Below are 16,651 nucleotides of genomic sequence, written 5' to 3'. Positions count from 1 at the left end.
TTTCAATGTGGGCAATAGAAACCACTGAAACTTTTGGAAGAGGGTCATAATATGCAGTGTTTTAAGAAGGCTTTCCAAGGAGGAAATTAGTATAAAACTTTATGGAAAGTACTTCTTAAGCAGAGCAGATTAATCCCACCAGCTAAATGGCTATAGAGGAAAAAATATGAACACACACAAGTCAGAAAGGTTTCTTTTGGCTCTAAGACCGTAGAATTGAACAAACTATTTAGTGAGATGATTTGAGAAAAAAATGCAGATTAAGAAACAGACAGAGATGGACTTTTGCTTCCTTTCCTCTAATAGAGAGCTAATGGGCAAAGGAGGGTCATGGGAGATGAGAAGAGAATACATTAACTTGTGTCTCCTGCTTTTCAATAAATGAGAGGCTATAGCATTAGCAGAACTGATATTTAGTTTTAAAAAGTTACAGGAGAGAAGCTGTCTAATTTACAAACTTCAGTTCTGAAAATTAGATTTTTATGCACCAGACTACACTGTATATAGTACATGGAAATAGGCTAATTCATCCTCAGTGTTTGAAAGAAATGAAATGCATTAAAATTTAGCAAACTGTGAATTAGAACATTCAAACTATTTTGGTACTCTAGTCAGGCAAAGATCTGTGGGAACACACAGCACTCCTTCCCGATCCTGCCCTTTGTTCATGTTCCTTTCCTCTTCCCCAAAGTCCATTTCCTTCTTCTCTTCCAATCCACAGCTTATACATCCTTTAAGGCCTGGCTCCTCTAGCCAGCCTTCAAAAACTCTAGTGCTACCTTTTCACAATTCTCATAGCAATCAGAATCTGTAGTGTAGCACTCAATTTGGTACTGAGTTTGATACTTTGCTCTAAAAGTTGTTCATGAATTGTTTCATGAATGTCCTTTTCTGTCTACCCCTACTGGAACAGTATTATATAAGCATGTATCACGAGATTTGAATAAACCATTGAGGATTGATAACAGCTTGTAGATTGGTTGACTAATTAACTGATAAGATGTAAGTTAGGATTAGTAATAAGATACAAAGTGTCCTATGTCTAGTATAATATTAAAAAAATCATAGATATTACATTAAGAAGGGACATAGCTTTGGTGAGGAGATCAAGGCCAAGAGAGATTGAATGAGTTGGTCAAGGTCAGAGAGCTAGTTAGTGGCAGAGCATGGACTAGAACTCTGCTCTCCTGCTGCAGGTTCATGAAATTTGATAATATTCTGGAGGTAGGTACCATAAGCAAATACAGGCCTTAGTGTTTCCTGACAGGGTTTGATGATGAATCAAAATGAGAGCGAAGTGAAGAGTTCTCTGGATTCCTAAAAACAAAATGGCCCTTCAAGTTAAGTTACCTATAAGCATGTCATTTCCAGGGACCCCTCAGGCAGATAGGACTTCCATTTGCTCCTTCTTTCTCTGAGTCAGGAAGTCCTGAGTCAGAGAGAGCCATTCCCTGTGTATAACCTGGATTACACGCAAACAAGTGATAAAGTAACGTCATCTTTTGGAATCTCACGGTGATAGGATCCCTTGGTTCTACTGAGGAAGCCCTCAAAGATAACTGGGTTTTAGAGGAGTCTGTTTAGCTGCATTATGATGTGTATACCTAACTCTATACTATTTAAGATCAGACCCCTAATTTTTGAGACTGTTTCAATATAATTGTCCTCAATAGATTCAATATAATATGTCTTACTATTAGAAAAACTATCCACCCCCAAAACCCGGGTTAGCCAGTCTCCATTCATTATTTCCATCAGATAATTGTTGAAGCCCCATAATCTGGACACCTAATGTGATCTGGAAGCCAGAGACATTGCCACCAGTCCCAGCTCTGTGGTTAAACTACTGTGTGAAAAAGCACTTTTCCTCTTTGGGCTTCAGTTTTCTCATCTATGAGATGAGGATAATTATAGTCTCTGGCAGGATTAATTCTCCAAAACCTTTCCAGCTTAGGCCTCTCTCTATTTTAGACTAAGCTGCTTTTAATTTGTGTACGTAAACCACATAAGTTATTTGGGGGAGGGGGAAGGGTTCTTTTTCAACAACAGTGGTTCAACCAGGAGGATAATCCGAAACCCCTTTTCAAAGTTGGGGGTGGGAGGACATGTACAATTTGAAAAACTAGATTCTAAAGTGGCTATTGTTTTGATTCTTTTTTGGCCTCACTCTTAAATTCATTTTGAATATTAATTACAATTTTAAAAGAATATGAGATTTATTGGAAGAGAAGGGGACAAGCATGAGTTGAGGAAGGTTGAACACCACTGTTACATGAATATTCAAAGAGGAGAGCACATGCCTCTTCTTACCTCTTTCTGTGTCGTAAAGGTACACAAACTTCTCCCACTTGTAGTGACCCAAAAGACTCAGAATAGCGCCCTTCAAGGCTGGGCGCATCTGGATGACAAACTGCACATCTGCATCAGTGGGGAAGCTGGGTGTGACAAAGGATGTGTGCAGAGCTCCACAGAAGGAGGTCAGAGTGTTCATTGACATCTGGTCATAGAATCCAAAGATGGCATACACCCCTCTCGAGAACTGGGAGCAGACTGCAATGAGAAAAAGAGAAAGAAATTTCAATAGCCCCATGGTCCCTTGCTGCAGCTTGTAGGGTTGGAAATGCAATGTATAGTTAGGCTCTAAAGGACAAAAAGAAAACCAATGATCTCTGAAATCTCTAGAAGCCCTTGAAAGTCCAGTTGCCCAGAAGGAAGAGAATAAGAAAGGGAAGAATTTATTTGAGACATCTGCATATTCTCTATGTCTATCATGAGCAGGAAACTAAGAAAAACGTGGGAAGGAAAGAGGTGAAAGTTGTCTAACTCTCCTTCAGCAACCCTTCCAGCCCACCCCCCAAATCACCCAAGTGCTCCTGTACTTCCACCATAGCTGCCCAGGGGCTTCTTAGTATACCCAGGCCCCATCAAGGTAGAACTGTCTTGTGTCTCACCCCTTCAGTGCTTTTTCTACGAGGTGACAATAGTGACTGATGATTTAGTCAGATGAACTGCTAATGTGTCTTCTAGGAAATGTTACTCCTCTTAGGTTACATAACGCTTTAACTATAGTTATTGCATGATTACCACCCTTTATGTAGGCTATTAATGAAGAGAATTTCAGATTCTGGGAAGGCCATTGGGAAGACTAGCTTTTCAGTGCCCACGGGGTAGGTGGGCCTATTCTGCCCATGTGTAATTCGCAAAGTTCTATCTTGATCCTTTTGCACTGATCTTGATCTGTTAGCCCTCACATAGAATGTTCATGTCCCCTTCATGATCGTGGTCAGTTTTCCTTCATCTCAGAGTGGGCCACACCACTATCTCTTCCCTCTTCTGGCCCAGATGAGCTTAAAAAATGTGAACCAGGGCCTTCCCTGGTGGCGCAGTGGTTGGGAGTCCGCCTGCCGATGCAGGGGACATGGGTTCGTGCCCCGGTCCGGGAAGATCCCACGTGCCACGGAGCGGCTGGGCCCGTGAGCCATGGCCACTGGGCCTGCACGTCTGGAGCCTGTGCTCCGCAACGGGAGAGGCCACAACAGTGAGAGGCCCGCGTACCACACACACACACACACACACACACACACACACACAAATGTGAACCAATCTCAATATTAGCTTAAGTAGAACAAAATTAGCAAAGCAAATCAGCTACAACAACACCATGTGGTGCATTCCCAAACCAAGTGGAAATGATCTTTAGATTATTTGCGCTACTGCTCCCTTCCATTCATGCAAAGCAGGCAGAACAAGCCGCTGATAATTGGGTGTGATTTAAGGGGTCCCACATGGTCACCCTTATCTGCTAGGAAGCCAGTGTTAGGCTTACTTTTTCAGGTTTAGGGTTTTGAAAAAAAGCCTATCTTGGGAGGGGGATTAAATAGAATCTTTTTTAGCCATTAGCATGTCTGATTAGATGCCAGGACAGATGGGAAAGTGGGTGGGTCAGTTTTGATGGGAATGGGTGGGTCAGAGAAGAGAATGTAAAGGGTCTGCTCCCTTTTATCAGCCAAACTCATTACTCATTGGCTTGAGGTGGCATTTCAAAGGCGATTCTCAATCACTCAAGCACCTCCTTAGGGGAAGACAGTTGCTTCCAACTTGAGGAATTCTAAGTGACCTCCAAACACATGCACAAAAAAGCCTTTATATTAAAAGGAAAAAGCAATTAGAGAATGAGTCTGGGGCATTTCATGACATGGGGCCAAAAGAAGTATTCAAAAACAAAAAGGAAGGGGCTAGATGCCACTTTGCATTGGTCATCACCAAAGGAGACACTGAGTCCCATTCCCAAATTAATCCTGTAAATGTAGAATTTTACAGTACTAGGTTAAATCTTGGCCAGTGCACATAATGTTCTGTATAAAATTGACAATAATAATGATAACAGCTATTGAGTGCTTAGTAGGTACCAGACCCTGTACTAAGTACTATGCAAATATCATCTCTTTTAATATTCCCAGCAACCTCATGAGGTAGTGCTATCATTTCTATTTAATAGATAAGAATTCTGAGGCCAAAAAAAAAGTTCTGTCTCTTGAGTGGAGGAGCCAGGATTTGAACCTGGCTGTCTGTCCAGTTCCCAAACTCACACTCCCTGGGACCCAAAACCAACAGTGACATTGGAGAGTACTTATTGGCTCGAATGAGATAGGGTTTCCAGATTTGGCAAATAAAAATATATTGAATATATATTTACATAAATAGAAAATATATAAATAGAATGTCCAATTAAATTTGAATTTCAGATAAATAAAAATTATTTAGTATAAGTATGCCTCAAATTCATACATATACTAAAAAATTATTTGTTGTTTATTTGAAATTAAAATTTAACTGAAGATCCTGAATTTTATCTGGCAACCCTAGACAGAACCCAATCTTATTAATGGTCATGGGGTTGGAAGACTGGAACAAGCAATCGTGGCCTTTCGCCCAAAATGATTCAGGACGTAGCCAGTAATTCTTAGATCTATACAAACTAGCATGCAAGGCCCAAGATAAAGATGAGGATCAACGAATCCTATATAAAAATAGCCTGTGGGGAAATGCAACATATTTTTCAACAAGGAAATTCCAACCTGACTAAATTATGGACAATAATTGAGGGAGAAGTAAACTCGGAGAGAGGCAAACCTATAGCTATGATCCCCTTAGAGTTTCAAAAAGCCCTTGATGTATTGGAAAGAAACAGAAAATTAAAGTATATCATAGATTCTGGTTAACTTTAAAAAAAAAACAAACCTCTCATTGCTCTTGTAATCATTGTTTTTGAACTTCAGGGGTGCAGAATTCATCATTACTAGTTTATATATGGACATTTCTTATTTATTTATTTATTTAAAATACAGTGAACACTCACAGAACCATCACCCAACCCAAGAACTATAACATTCCTAATAATTTAGTTTGACTTATGTCTTCTTTTTTTTTTAAATATTCTCCCCAAATTTATTTTTAGATTCAGTGCAATTCCAATCAAAATCAAGCAGGCTTTAGAAGAAAATACAGGAGGATATCTTCATGATCTCGGGTTATTCTTAAACAGGATACAAAAATTATTAACCATAAGAAAAACGGATAAGTGACTCTAAAGTTGATATGAAAAGGCATGTGGTATTAGTGCAAGGATAGACAGACAGACAAATAGAATACAATAAACAATCCAGCAAGAAATTCACACTTATACGGTCACCTGATTTATGTCTTCTTCCTCTGTTCTGTCTCCTTGTTTTGATCTCTCTCCCTCTGAGGTAACTACTATCCTGAAATTTTTATTTATCATTACCTTGTTTTTTTAAAAAAATATACAAACACACACACCTAAACAACTTAATGCTATTTTTCCTTGTTTTAAAACGTTATAAGGGGCTTCCCTGGTGGCGCAGGGGTTGAGAGTCCGCCTGCCGATGCAGGGGGACACCGGTTCGTGCCCCGGTCCGGGAAAATCCCACGTGCCACGGAGCGGCTAGGCCCGTGAGCCATGGCCGCTGAGCCTGCGCGTCCGGAGCCTGTGCTCCACAGCGGGAGAGGCCACAACAGTGAGAGGCCCGCGTACCACAAAAAACAAAAAAACAAACAAAAAAAAACGTTATAAGGAGGGAGTCATTTTGTATATGTGAAACCCAGACTCCAGGCAGGAGCACCCAGTGAAATCTTTAAGCCTATGTATGATGACAAACAGAATGAGACTAAGGAAGAACTTATAAAAATGCATGAGTGAGCAGGTGTGAGGGAGCCCAATGAAAATTAAAAAATTCCAAACTAAGCTTACAGCTTCGGTCACAGCTCAGGTAGGGGACTTAGGAGGATTATAGATCAGCAGCACCCCTCAAGGAACCCTCGGCTACTGTGATCTAGCAGGCAGACACACAGCGGTGGATGTCGACAAAAAGAGTTAGGAGAAAATCAGTAAGTGTTCTATTCCTTACGAATAAAACAGAGGTGCGGCTGTCCTGCAAGTACTGTTGTGCATAGTTACACTTTCTCCGTCTCAACATAGGCAAGTAACATAAGTAGAAGGCCCAATGGGGAAGACAACTGCCACGTGAAGACAGGGGTAATAGCGTCTGCGGGAGGCTGGGGCAAAAGGGACCTGTGAATGGCCTCTCACAGCAGATCCCTGGGCCTCTTCCTGGCTGCAGAAAGTAGGGCTGAATGGAACACTGACCTGACCCAAAGGACAGTGTCTATGTTTTTAAGTTCTTAGAATGTTTGAGCTAGAAGGACTTTAAATACTATTTCATTCAGTGGATTTTTCAAGCATAGTTTTTAGTGTAGAATCCTTTCTCCCAATGAAATTTTATGTGGAAAAGTCCAATATATAAGAGAGAAAGTGGAGCTCTTATGATTCAACACAAAGTTCCACTGACACCTCCCTAACCTAAAGAAACTGACACAAGGAGAGGAAGCGTCTGACACAAGGTCATACAATGAATTATGAACCAGTCTCCCATCCCTACTCCAGAGCTACGTAGGGCAGCATGGGTCGGGATTTGCCTGGCCTGAAAGTGACTTAACCTCAACGCCTAGCTCTCAGCATAGACGGATCCACCAGGGGGTTCCCATGACTCATCCACTAGCTGCTGCTCTCAGTTCCCTCCAGCCTCAAATCGGGAGACTGGGATGGACATATATACACTCATATGTATAAAATGGATAACTAATAAGAACCTGCTGTATAAAAAATAAATAAAATTCAAAAGCAAAAAATATATATCAATGAGAACAGGTGGCAGACTGTTGGGTGATCTTTTGGGACTCGTGATTCTTTGGGGCGATGTGTGTTATCTTTATCTGAATCCTTAATGAACCACACCCATTTCTTTATCTCAGGAGACTAGCCTCTGGTAAAATGATGATGGAAGAAATAGTTGTCTTGGCAATCCTATTAAGCCGTGAAGTGTAAAGGAAGGGGCAGGCGGACTTCGCTTCTAGTCATGGCTCTGCCAGTCTTAAGCTGCCCAACTTAACCTCTCTGAGCCTCAGTATAAAATAGAGATTATGAAGGCAGGTTCTAGAGTTAGACGGTGTAGGTTGAAATCCTGAATCCATCACTTATTAGGCAAGTGACTTAATATCTCTGTGTCTCTGACTCAGTTTCTTCATCTCTAAATTGGGATAATAGTGCCTGTCTCAGCATTGGTCATGAAAGTTAAAATGAGTTCATTCATGGGAAGCATCTGTCTATAACAGTGCCTGGCACTTTATGCTAGCTGTTTATTCATGCAACAGATAGGTACTGAGCATCTACCATGTGCTGACACTGTTACAGGTAGTGGGAGAAACAGGAGAGAAAAAGGACCCTGTCTTCTGGGAACCTATGTACTAGTGAGGGGAAAAGACAATAATAAATGAGATAAGTAAAATGTAAAGTATGTCTTAGTTATAAATGTGGCTTTTGGTTATTGTCATGGAGTGAGGAGTAAATGAAACGGTACATACAAAATACATGGTGCCTAACATATAACTTGGCAACTAAATAGTTCTTTCTCTGTTTCTTTCCTCTTGCCAACTCTTTTTACTTTGCCCTCTGTTGACCCCATCAGTTCACCCTCCCCATGGCAACCATTGCCCTTGACTTCACACTGAGTACCCAGGTAGCACAGCTTTTCTTCTCTTTCGCCTTCCCTAGACATTTCTTCAGTGCTCTTTCTTATTCTCACTCCTGGGTCACTTCTGGGTAGCAATGGGTTAAGAAAGAACCCCTGCTAATTTGACTTTGTCCTCTGACTCTACCCCTCCCTATATAATGCCTTTGTGCTGGTAAAATGCTGTCTCCACTCGGGGCCTCTGTGCCTTCCCAGCATGAAATATCACGGTTGTCTGCTTCCTAAGAGTGCCTGTCTCCATCCCTTCTTACTAGCAAAACACCAAATTCTTCTAGTTGAAGATGTCATTTCTGACCACATTCTGGATTCCTGGGGATTCTGGTGTAGCTCCCCGGCTATGTTGCCTTCGGTGGTGAGTGACAAGCAAGCCTGGAGCCAGCTGTCACACTTATATTTATAGTCCCCAAGTCTGTAGGGTCAGGACAGGTATTGTTAATGTACAGTGTGGCAGCTAATTATATCACCCACATTCCAAAAGGCATCATTACAAAAATGTCACACAACTTGATTACCCTAGAGATCAGAATATGGTTACCCTTGATTACCCTAAAGACCCAGGATATCCATATCATTTACAGAACACTTTTCATAGCCTTTTGAATTGGGGGAAAAAAGGAAACTGAAGTCTCTTGCTGACATAATGATCACACTTGAAACAAGAAGGAAGGAGAAAAACATAGCTATGGAGGAACCAATAGAGATATATCACAGGAAGGTTCTCCAGGTAATACCATAGTACAGTGAATTCCAGGGGTTCAGGGAAGCTTAGAGATGGAAGATCATGCAGTCCAATGTTTTCTAAAGCTGTGATGTTGGCCCAAGGTGAAGTTTCCAGTTTGGTGAAATATCCGTGTGTGTGTGTGTGTGTGTGTGTGTGTGTGTGTGTGTGTGTGTGTTAGGGTAAGGTTGACAACTGCTCATTTTTAGGAAAAACAGTCCTTTTCTCTGTATCATTTCTATTGTCTGGGTGTTGTCTGTAGAGTCCTTTCTCTTCTGAAATGATGATGATGTTGATGATACCACTCATATATATATATGACTTCACATATATATATTATATATACATATATATATTTTATATATATATATATATATATATATATATAATATTTATATATGCCCCCTTTGTGGTAGGCCAAATAATGGCCTCCCAAAAGATGTCCATGTCTTAATCTCCCAAATCTGTGAATTAGGTTACATGGTAAAGGGGAATTAAGATCGCAGGTAGAGTTAAGGTTGCTAGTCAGTTGACTTTAAAATAGTGAGAGTTGGGCTTCCCTGGTGGCGCAGTGGTTGAGAGTCCGCCTGCCGATGCAGGGGACACGGGTTCGTGCCCCGGTCCGGGAGGATCCCACATGCCGCGGAGTGGCTGGGCCCGTGAGCCATGGCCGCTGAGCCTGCGCGTCCGGAGCCTGTGCTCCGCAACGGGAGAGGCCACAACAGTGAGAGGCCCACATACGGAAAATAAATAAATAAATAAATAAATAAATAAAATAGTGAGATTTGGACTTCCCTGGTGGCGCAGTGGTTAAGAATCCACCTGCCAATGCAAGGGACATGAGTTCGAGCCCTGGTCTGGGAAGATCCCACATGCCGCGGAGAAACTAAGCCCGTGCGGCACAACTACTGAGCCTGCGCTCTAGAGCCCACGAGCCACAACTACTGAGCCTGCATGCCACAACTACTGAAGCCCGTGTGCCTAGAGCCTGTGCTCCACAAGAGAAGCCACCGCAATGAGAAGCCCACGCACTGCAAGAAAGAGCAGCCCCTGCTCTCTGCAACTAGAGAAAGCCCACGTGCAGTAACAAAGACCCAACACAGCCATAAATAAATAAATAAATATATAAAAATAGTGAGATTATCCTGGATTATTTGGGTGGTCCAATGTAATCACAAGGGTCCTTAAATGTGGAAGGCAGAAGTTAAAAAAAAAGAGTCAGTATCAGAGTGATGTGATATGAGAAAGACTTGACCAGCCATTGCTATGAATGAAGGTGGAGTGGGCTATGAGCTAAGGAAAGTAGGTGGTCTCTAGACGCTGGGAAAGGCAAGAAAGTGAATTCTCCCTGCGAGCCTCCAGACAGGAGTGCAGCCCTGCCAACACCTTTGATTTGAGCCCAGTGAGATGGCTACCAGACTTTGGACCTACAGAACTGGAAGATAATAAACGTGTGCTATTTTAAGCCACTAAATTTGTGGTAATATGTTACCGTAGTAGATAGAAAACTAAGGTACTTAACATAGCAAAAGTTAAAAGTTGCTAACTCTCTAGATTGATCTATGCTTCACTCACTTTTTTTCCCTGCTTAAAACATTTACTGATCCGAGAAGTCCAAAGGTTTGGAAACTAAAGGTCTAATCTGATTTCCCATTCAGTACAGGAACCACATCCTGTGAGGTCATATTACCTCTCTTTGAATACTTCCAGCGATATGGGAGCTCATTACTCAAAGGCAGCGCTTCCTTTGCAGGGCAGCTCTGATGACAAGGGAGCTCTTCCTTAAATCGAACCTAAGTTTACCTCTTGGGCCTCTTGAATGCCAGATGATACATCGAATCCCAATTCTACATGCCCTCCACTTACTTTTATAGAAGCTCAAAAATGCAATTGACATACTCAGGAGATACATAATGGCTATTAGCTATTCAAGTGTGTGCTTTTATCCTCACTATGCTGCCTTCTTCCTGTCAGGCTAAAAATCTGCTAAAAGATTCCATCTCCCCCTGAATCCCTGCCACCTCCATAAGCTATCATTCTAACTCCTTCTTCACCATCATCGCTAATGATGGGATGATGAGAACCTTGCAGCAGTCTGCATCTGCAACCTAATTTCTGCCCCCGTCACCTTACTGAACCTGCTCTCTCAAGTTGGATGATGACCTGCTCCCTGCCAAATCCAACTCTATTCATAGCCGTCATTCGACTTGACTGCTGGGCAGCGTTAGACATTGTTGGCCACATCCTCCCTCTTGAAACTCCCCTCTCCTGTTTCAAGAGCACTAAACTCTGCTGGCTCTACCTGCCTTACTGTTTAAAATTTATGGAGTTCCTGGTACGTGCCAGGCCGGGGGTCTCATCTCACTACCTCCACGTGGATGAATTCCAAATAGGTGCCTCTAGCTTCAGACACATTCCTGAGCTCCAGATCCACATTTCTGGCCGCTAATAAAACAGCCTCACCTAGAGGCCTTCATGGCGTCACACAGTCAGCGCATTATTTCTCCATTCCCACCCTCCACCTGCAGATCTGCTCACCACCCTTCTTTCAGTCACCCAAGCTAGAGTCTTAAGGGTTATCTTTGTCTCATTCCCCTATACCATTCTCTTGTGGTGCTTCATCAATTCTACCTCTACAGAACAGTGGGAGGGGGGTTATCTATTTCCTGTTCATCTTCAGGTCAGGTTCTAGGCCCTCCCTCTCAGACTGTGACAGTAGGTCACCTGCTTCTGGTCTTTTCCCCAATCTATCATTGGCACTGCTATCAGATTACTCTCTCTCCTTTCTGTCCAACTGTATGATCAAAATACACCCATCCCAGCTCCCATTTCTGCAAGAACCTGCTCTGTGTATGAGTGGTTTATGGACTAATAAATGAATCTTTGCAAATGAGTCAGTTCGGGGTTTCTCAGCCTCGGGGCTATTGGCATTTGGGGCTGGATAATTCTTTGTTGTGAGGGACTGTCCTGTGCACTGTAGGACGTTTAGCAGCACCCCTGGCCTCTACGCATTAGATACCAGTAGTACCACCACCACCCGCCAGTTGTGACAACCCCAAATGCCTGAAAACAGTGGCAAATATCCCCCGGGGGCATCGTCACTCCCTGTTCCCATCTCCCTCCTCCACCCGGTTTGATAACCACAGGTGTGGCTTACGACTTCCTCTCCACAGAGAACAAGGCCTTATCCTAGTGAAAAAGCACACGTATCTAGGTAATCCCAAAGGAGTTGTTTTAGTAATGAAGAGTTAGGAAGAGTGGACTCTTCAAAGCCCTCCATAAGGCAGGTTCTTCCCTGGGCTTGCTCTCAAATTGGCTATTTGTGTTTAACCTGGGGATGTAGGAGGGGAAAAATCAGATAAAGGATGGAGGTGGTGGGTGGGCATGGGGTAGAAGCCAGTTCATACCTCCCCTGGGTTCATACAGATCAGCCTCCCCCATCTGCTTGAACATCCTTTGGTCTTGGGTTCTAGTGGGTGCTTATAGGTTCCAGAGTCAGAACAAGGTGTCAGCCCCATCTCCAGCTGATGATTCCATGGTTTAATTACCATCTTTGGGTTAATTCCCTTGAACATTTTGTTCTTCTCACAGGAGCATACTGCCTTCCGACAGTCTAACTAGTTATTTTTGCAATTACGTGGCATGTATCTGAACGCTGGCAAAGAAAACACTCATTATTAACATTTGATCCAAGTTGAATACAGCGTCTTGCAAATGCAGGCATTACCATATGAACACACATATTTTGGAAAATTCGTTTTTGCAACTCTAAGTGCAAACTACCCTTCCATAGCAATGTCAGAAATGGCAGGAGAAGTGCTGAGATGGGTTGGGGTAAGGAGGGGCTTTTTTTTTTTTTTTTTTTTTTGCGGTATGCGGGCCTCTCACTGTTGTGGCCTCTCCTGTTGTGGAGCACAGGCTCCGGACGCACAGGCTCAGCGACCATGGCTCACGGGCCCAGCCGCTCCGCGGCATGTGGGATCCTCCCGGACCGGGGCACGAACCCGTGTCCCCTGCATCGGCAGGTGGACTCTCAACCACTGCGCCACCAGGGAAGCCCAGGAGGGGCTTTTTAGGCCCTTTTATATCAAGACATATGGTTAAGGACTGGAGCTCAGGAGTTTAAAATTTTTGCTTATTCATTCATCAAATAAAATTTTGAGTTCCTGTTGCGTGACAAACACTGTCTAAGTGCTGGGATACAGCAGTGAGCAAAACAGATACGATCTCTGTCCTCATGGTGCTTACAGTCTAGTATTGGCAGCAAATAGTAATAAAAGAATCACACCAGTGCGTGATTACCATATTCTAAGTACTACGAAGGGGAGGTATTAGGGTGTTATGAGGCTATGTGACAAGGTGACTTTAGATTAGGTCAGGAGAGAGTTATCTGACCATGTGACATTTGAGCTGATGCCTGAGAGTAGAAGAGCATCCCATGCAGAGAGAATAGCACTTGCTACGGCCCAGATGGAGAACAGCATTTGATGTACTTGAGGCACTGAAAGAAGACTAGCCTGGCTGGAGTGTGGACAATAAGGAAGAGGGTACAAGATGAGTCTGGTAGGAGGCAGGGACCCAATCCTGAAGGACCTTGTAGGATGCTGGTAAGGGATTTAGATTTTATTCTAAGGACCATGGGAGGAAATCATGGAAGGATTTTGATCATATATATTCCATGAGCTGATTTATATTTTTAAAAGATTTATCTGGCTGGTGTATGGACAGTAGATTTAAGGGGGCATCAATGAAAGCAGGGACAATATTTGGGATACTTTCCTGCAGTCTAGGTGATAGGCAATAGTAGTTTGGATTTGAGTTGTGGCAGTGGATGTGGAAAAAAATTGGAGTTTATTTTTGAGGTCAAATTGCTACTGACCTTGGGCTGGTTACTTAAACTCCTCAAACCTCATTTCCATATCTATAACCGTTAGGTTGATAGTACCTACCCCATAGCATTGTTGTGTGGATTAAATAAATATGTCCAAAGTGTGTGACTCTCATAGAAGTCTGTGCTCAATTGATAAATGTTATCTGCTCTCGATATTATTTTAAAAATTATGTCTCAGTGCTTTTGCACTGCAATGGGTTTTTATATGATTCAGTCCCTAATTTGCTGTGTGGTCTTGGGCCAGTTAACTCACTGGGCTTCAGGTCTGTCATTTGTAAGCCAGCAGAACTAACACCTGTCCTGCCCACTTCACAGGGATGCACTGAGAATAAATGGAAATAATAGCTGAAACTCTCCTTTGAAAATTTACAAGAGCTGCTATCTAAGTGTCAATGAGTAAGTGCTATTGGTTCTTGACTCTCAGTACTCATCACCTTCATAAACAAATAACTCCACAGAATCATCATTCTTCCTTCCCAGCCTCCATCTCTGCTATTCACCCACGTATCTCCATCAATCATCTAAAATTGTCAGGGGCCTGTCTTGACTTGCAACTCATTTTACACAGGATTTTAGTACAACTCTTTTTTTTTTTTTCGGGCCTCTCACTGTTGTGGCCTCTCCCGTTGCGGAGCACAGGCTCCGGACGCGCAGGCTCAGCGGCCATGGCTCACGGGCCCAGCCGCTCCGCAGCATGTGGGATCTTCCCAGACCGGGGCATGAACCTGTGTCCCCTGCATCAGCAGAGGGACTCTCAACCACTTCACCACCAGGGAAGCCCTACAACTCTTAACTGAAAAACTAATTGATCCAGTGATCCAGTCACAGTAAATGAAACAGTTTCTAAAGCCGGGCAGGAAAGTGATGAACTCTTATGATGCCTTTGAATCAGCCCTAAGATTTTTCATTGACAGATAAGAGCTTCAAGTTTGATATTGTGTTTTACAGAACTTGAGAGCCATTTTCTTTCATTTTGCAGCCCATGCTGGGATAGAAGCGAGGGTGAGCTGGGCCCCTAAACAAAAATCATTCTTAAAAGCTAATTAATGGTTATCTGTTATTTTATGTATGCTTGAAATATTTCATAATTAAAACCAAAACACTATAAACATAATAAAATGTTTAGGTTCATTATCAGTCAGGAAGACATGCTTTTATTTCCCATTCTGTTTGAATTCCTCAGCATCACATTCTTAATGTTGAGTGTAATGGCCTAGGTCACCCCCTCCTAAGCAATGCAAAAATCCTCTCTATAGTTTGATTGACAGGTGGGCATTCCATTGCCTCCTGAACACGTCTGATGATGGTGAACTCACCACTTTCCAAAGTAGTGCATTCTACTTTTAGACAGCTCTAATTATTAGAAATTTCTTTATTATATTGAGCACATATCTGCCTCTGTAACTTTCACCACCTATAGTTCCTTCTTTTTGCCTGAGGCTTACCGAAATATCTACTCTGTTATCTAATGGCAGGCCTTCAAATATCTGAAGATATATATCCCAACTGTCTGTGCCTTCTCTTGTTCAGGCTAATCACTCTTAGCACTTCAGATCTATGCCATAGATCCCAGGCCTTCACCACTCTGGCCATCTTCCTCTTGACGCCTTTCAGTTTGTTAAATGTCACTCTTAAGAGTCTGGTGTCTGGGATTGAGCACCACACTGTGAGTGAGGTTGAGCCCATCCAGAAGACAGTGAATTGATGCTTTCTCACTGCCCATTTGGGACTAGACATCATGTATTTATCAGCTCTGCCTCGGATGGCATTGACTTTTTTTTTTAACCAGTCCACTGTAGAATTCTGTGGAGCCTACTCTTATACTGTAGTCTTGAATTTATATCCCAGGTATCTTGTTAAGGGACTTCTGCCAAGCCAGGCTTCCCCTAACTTTGGATATGTGCTGTTAATTTTTTTGCATTTTTTTCCCATTTAAAATGTCCTTATGGTTTTGACCCACTCTTTTTTTTAAATCTCTATCCTTTTTTTTTAACGTCTTTATTGGAGTGTAATTGCTTTACAATGGTGTGTTAGTTTCTGCTGTATAACAAAGTGAATCAGCTATACTTATACGTATATCCCCATATCCCCTCCCTCTTGCATCTCCCTCCCTCCCACCCTCCCTATCCCACCCCTCTAGGTGGTCACAAAGCACCAAGCCACTCTTTTAAATCTCGATTTGGTTAACAAGTTTATTAGCTATCACTTCCAGTTATGTGTCATCTACAAATTTTATCAGCCTGCTTTGGGTAGCATTATCCAAATTATTGACAAAAGTGCTGAAGAAGACAGGGTCAAGGACAGAATCAAATGCCACGCTACTTCATTCTTCACCCCTATGCTTTCCAGGATGATGACAATTAGGTAATAAGTACACTGGGCAGAATTCTTCAGTCTGCTCCAAGTGTATCTTTAATACACTTACAGTGTAGGCGATACAACTAACTCTTAAAACTGACCTTTGTTCTTCAGACACCTTCACAGATCTGAGTTTCAGGGAAAAAAATAACTGGAATGATTTTCTTTTCTCCTGGTCTCATCATCTCTGACCATGTATCTTTACTGTTTATTATTGTGTTTTATGGGGCGGGAGTAAAAGAAGAAGAGGACACTAAGAGGAGACAGAGAAATACCTTCTGGTAAAGAATGAAGCACCAGAATAATTGGGAAACTGCTCCTTTCTACCCTCCAAATCAAGTTATGTGTCATTGCCTAAGGTCAAAAAGCTGATTCATCGCCTTTTGTTGTCAGAAAGCAAGTGGCTTACCCATTTTACAGTAGAATAATTGATATCTGATTAGTTTCTGGGGTCTGTGGTCCATAGCCTCCCTGCCTGCTAGTTGACTTTAAACAAACTGTAAACAGCCTTGTAAAATTTCCCAAATGCAACCCTGATGGGAAGCAACTCTTGAAAAGCCATCTTCACAACACCGA

The 16,651-nt window shown here is 42.4% G+C and overlaps 1 protein-coding gene across 1 annotated transcript in view; it reads right to left on the bottom strand.

Annotated features, from left to right (window-relative positions):
- GRIA3 (glutamate ionotropic receptor AMPA type subunit 3) overlaps nt 1-16,651 on the bottom strand; it is a 289,448-nt gene that overhangs the window by 211,462 nt on the left and 61,335 nt on the right. The window contains exon 3 of the mRNA XM_079910123.1: nt 2,311-2,550. Coding sequence (XP_079766249.1) covers nt 2,311-2,550 — 240 coding nt within the window. The remainder of the gene's footprint in view (nt 1-2,310; nt 2,551-16,651) is intronic.

The sequence above is a fragment of the Stenella coeruleoalba genome (assembly GCF_951394435.1).
Source record: "Stenella coeruleoalba genome assembly, chromosome: X".
In the NCBI taxonomy this organism is placed as follows: Eukaryota; Metazoa; Chordata; class Mammalia; order Artiodactyla; family Delphinidae; genus Stenella; species Stenella coeruleoalba.
The sequence above is the reverse complement of the archived record's forward strand: the minus strand, read 5'-3'. Positions and strand labels throughout refer to the sequence as shown.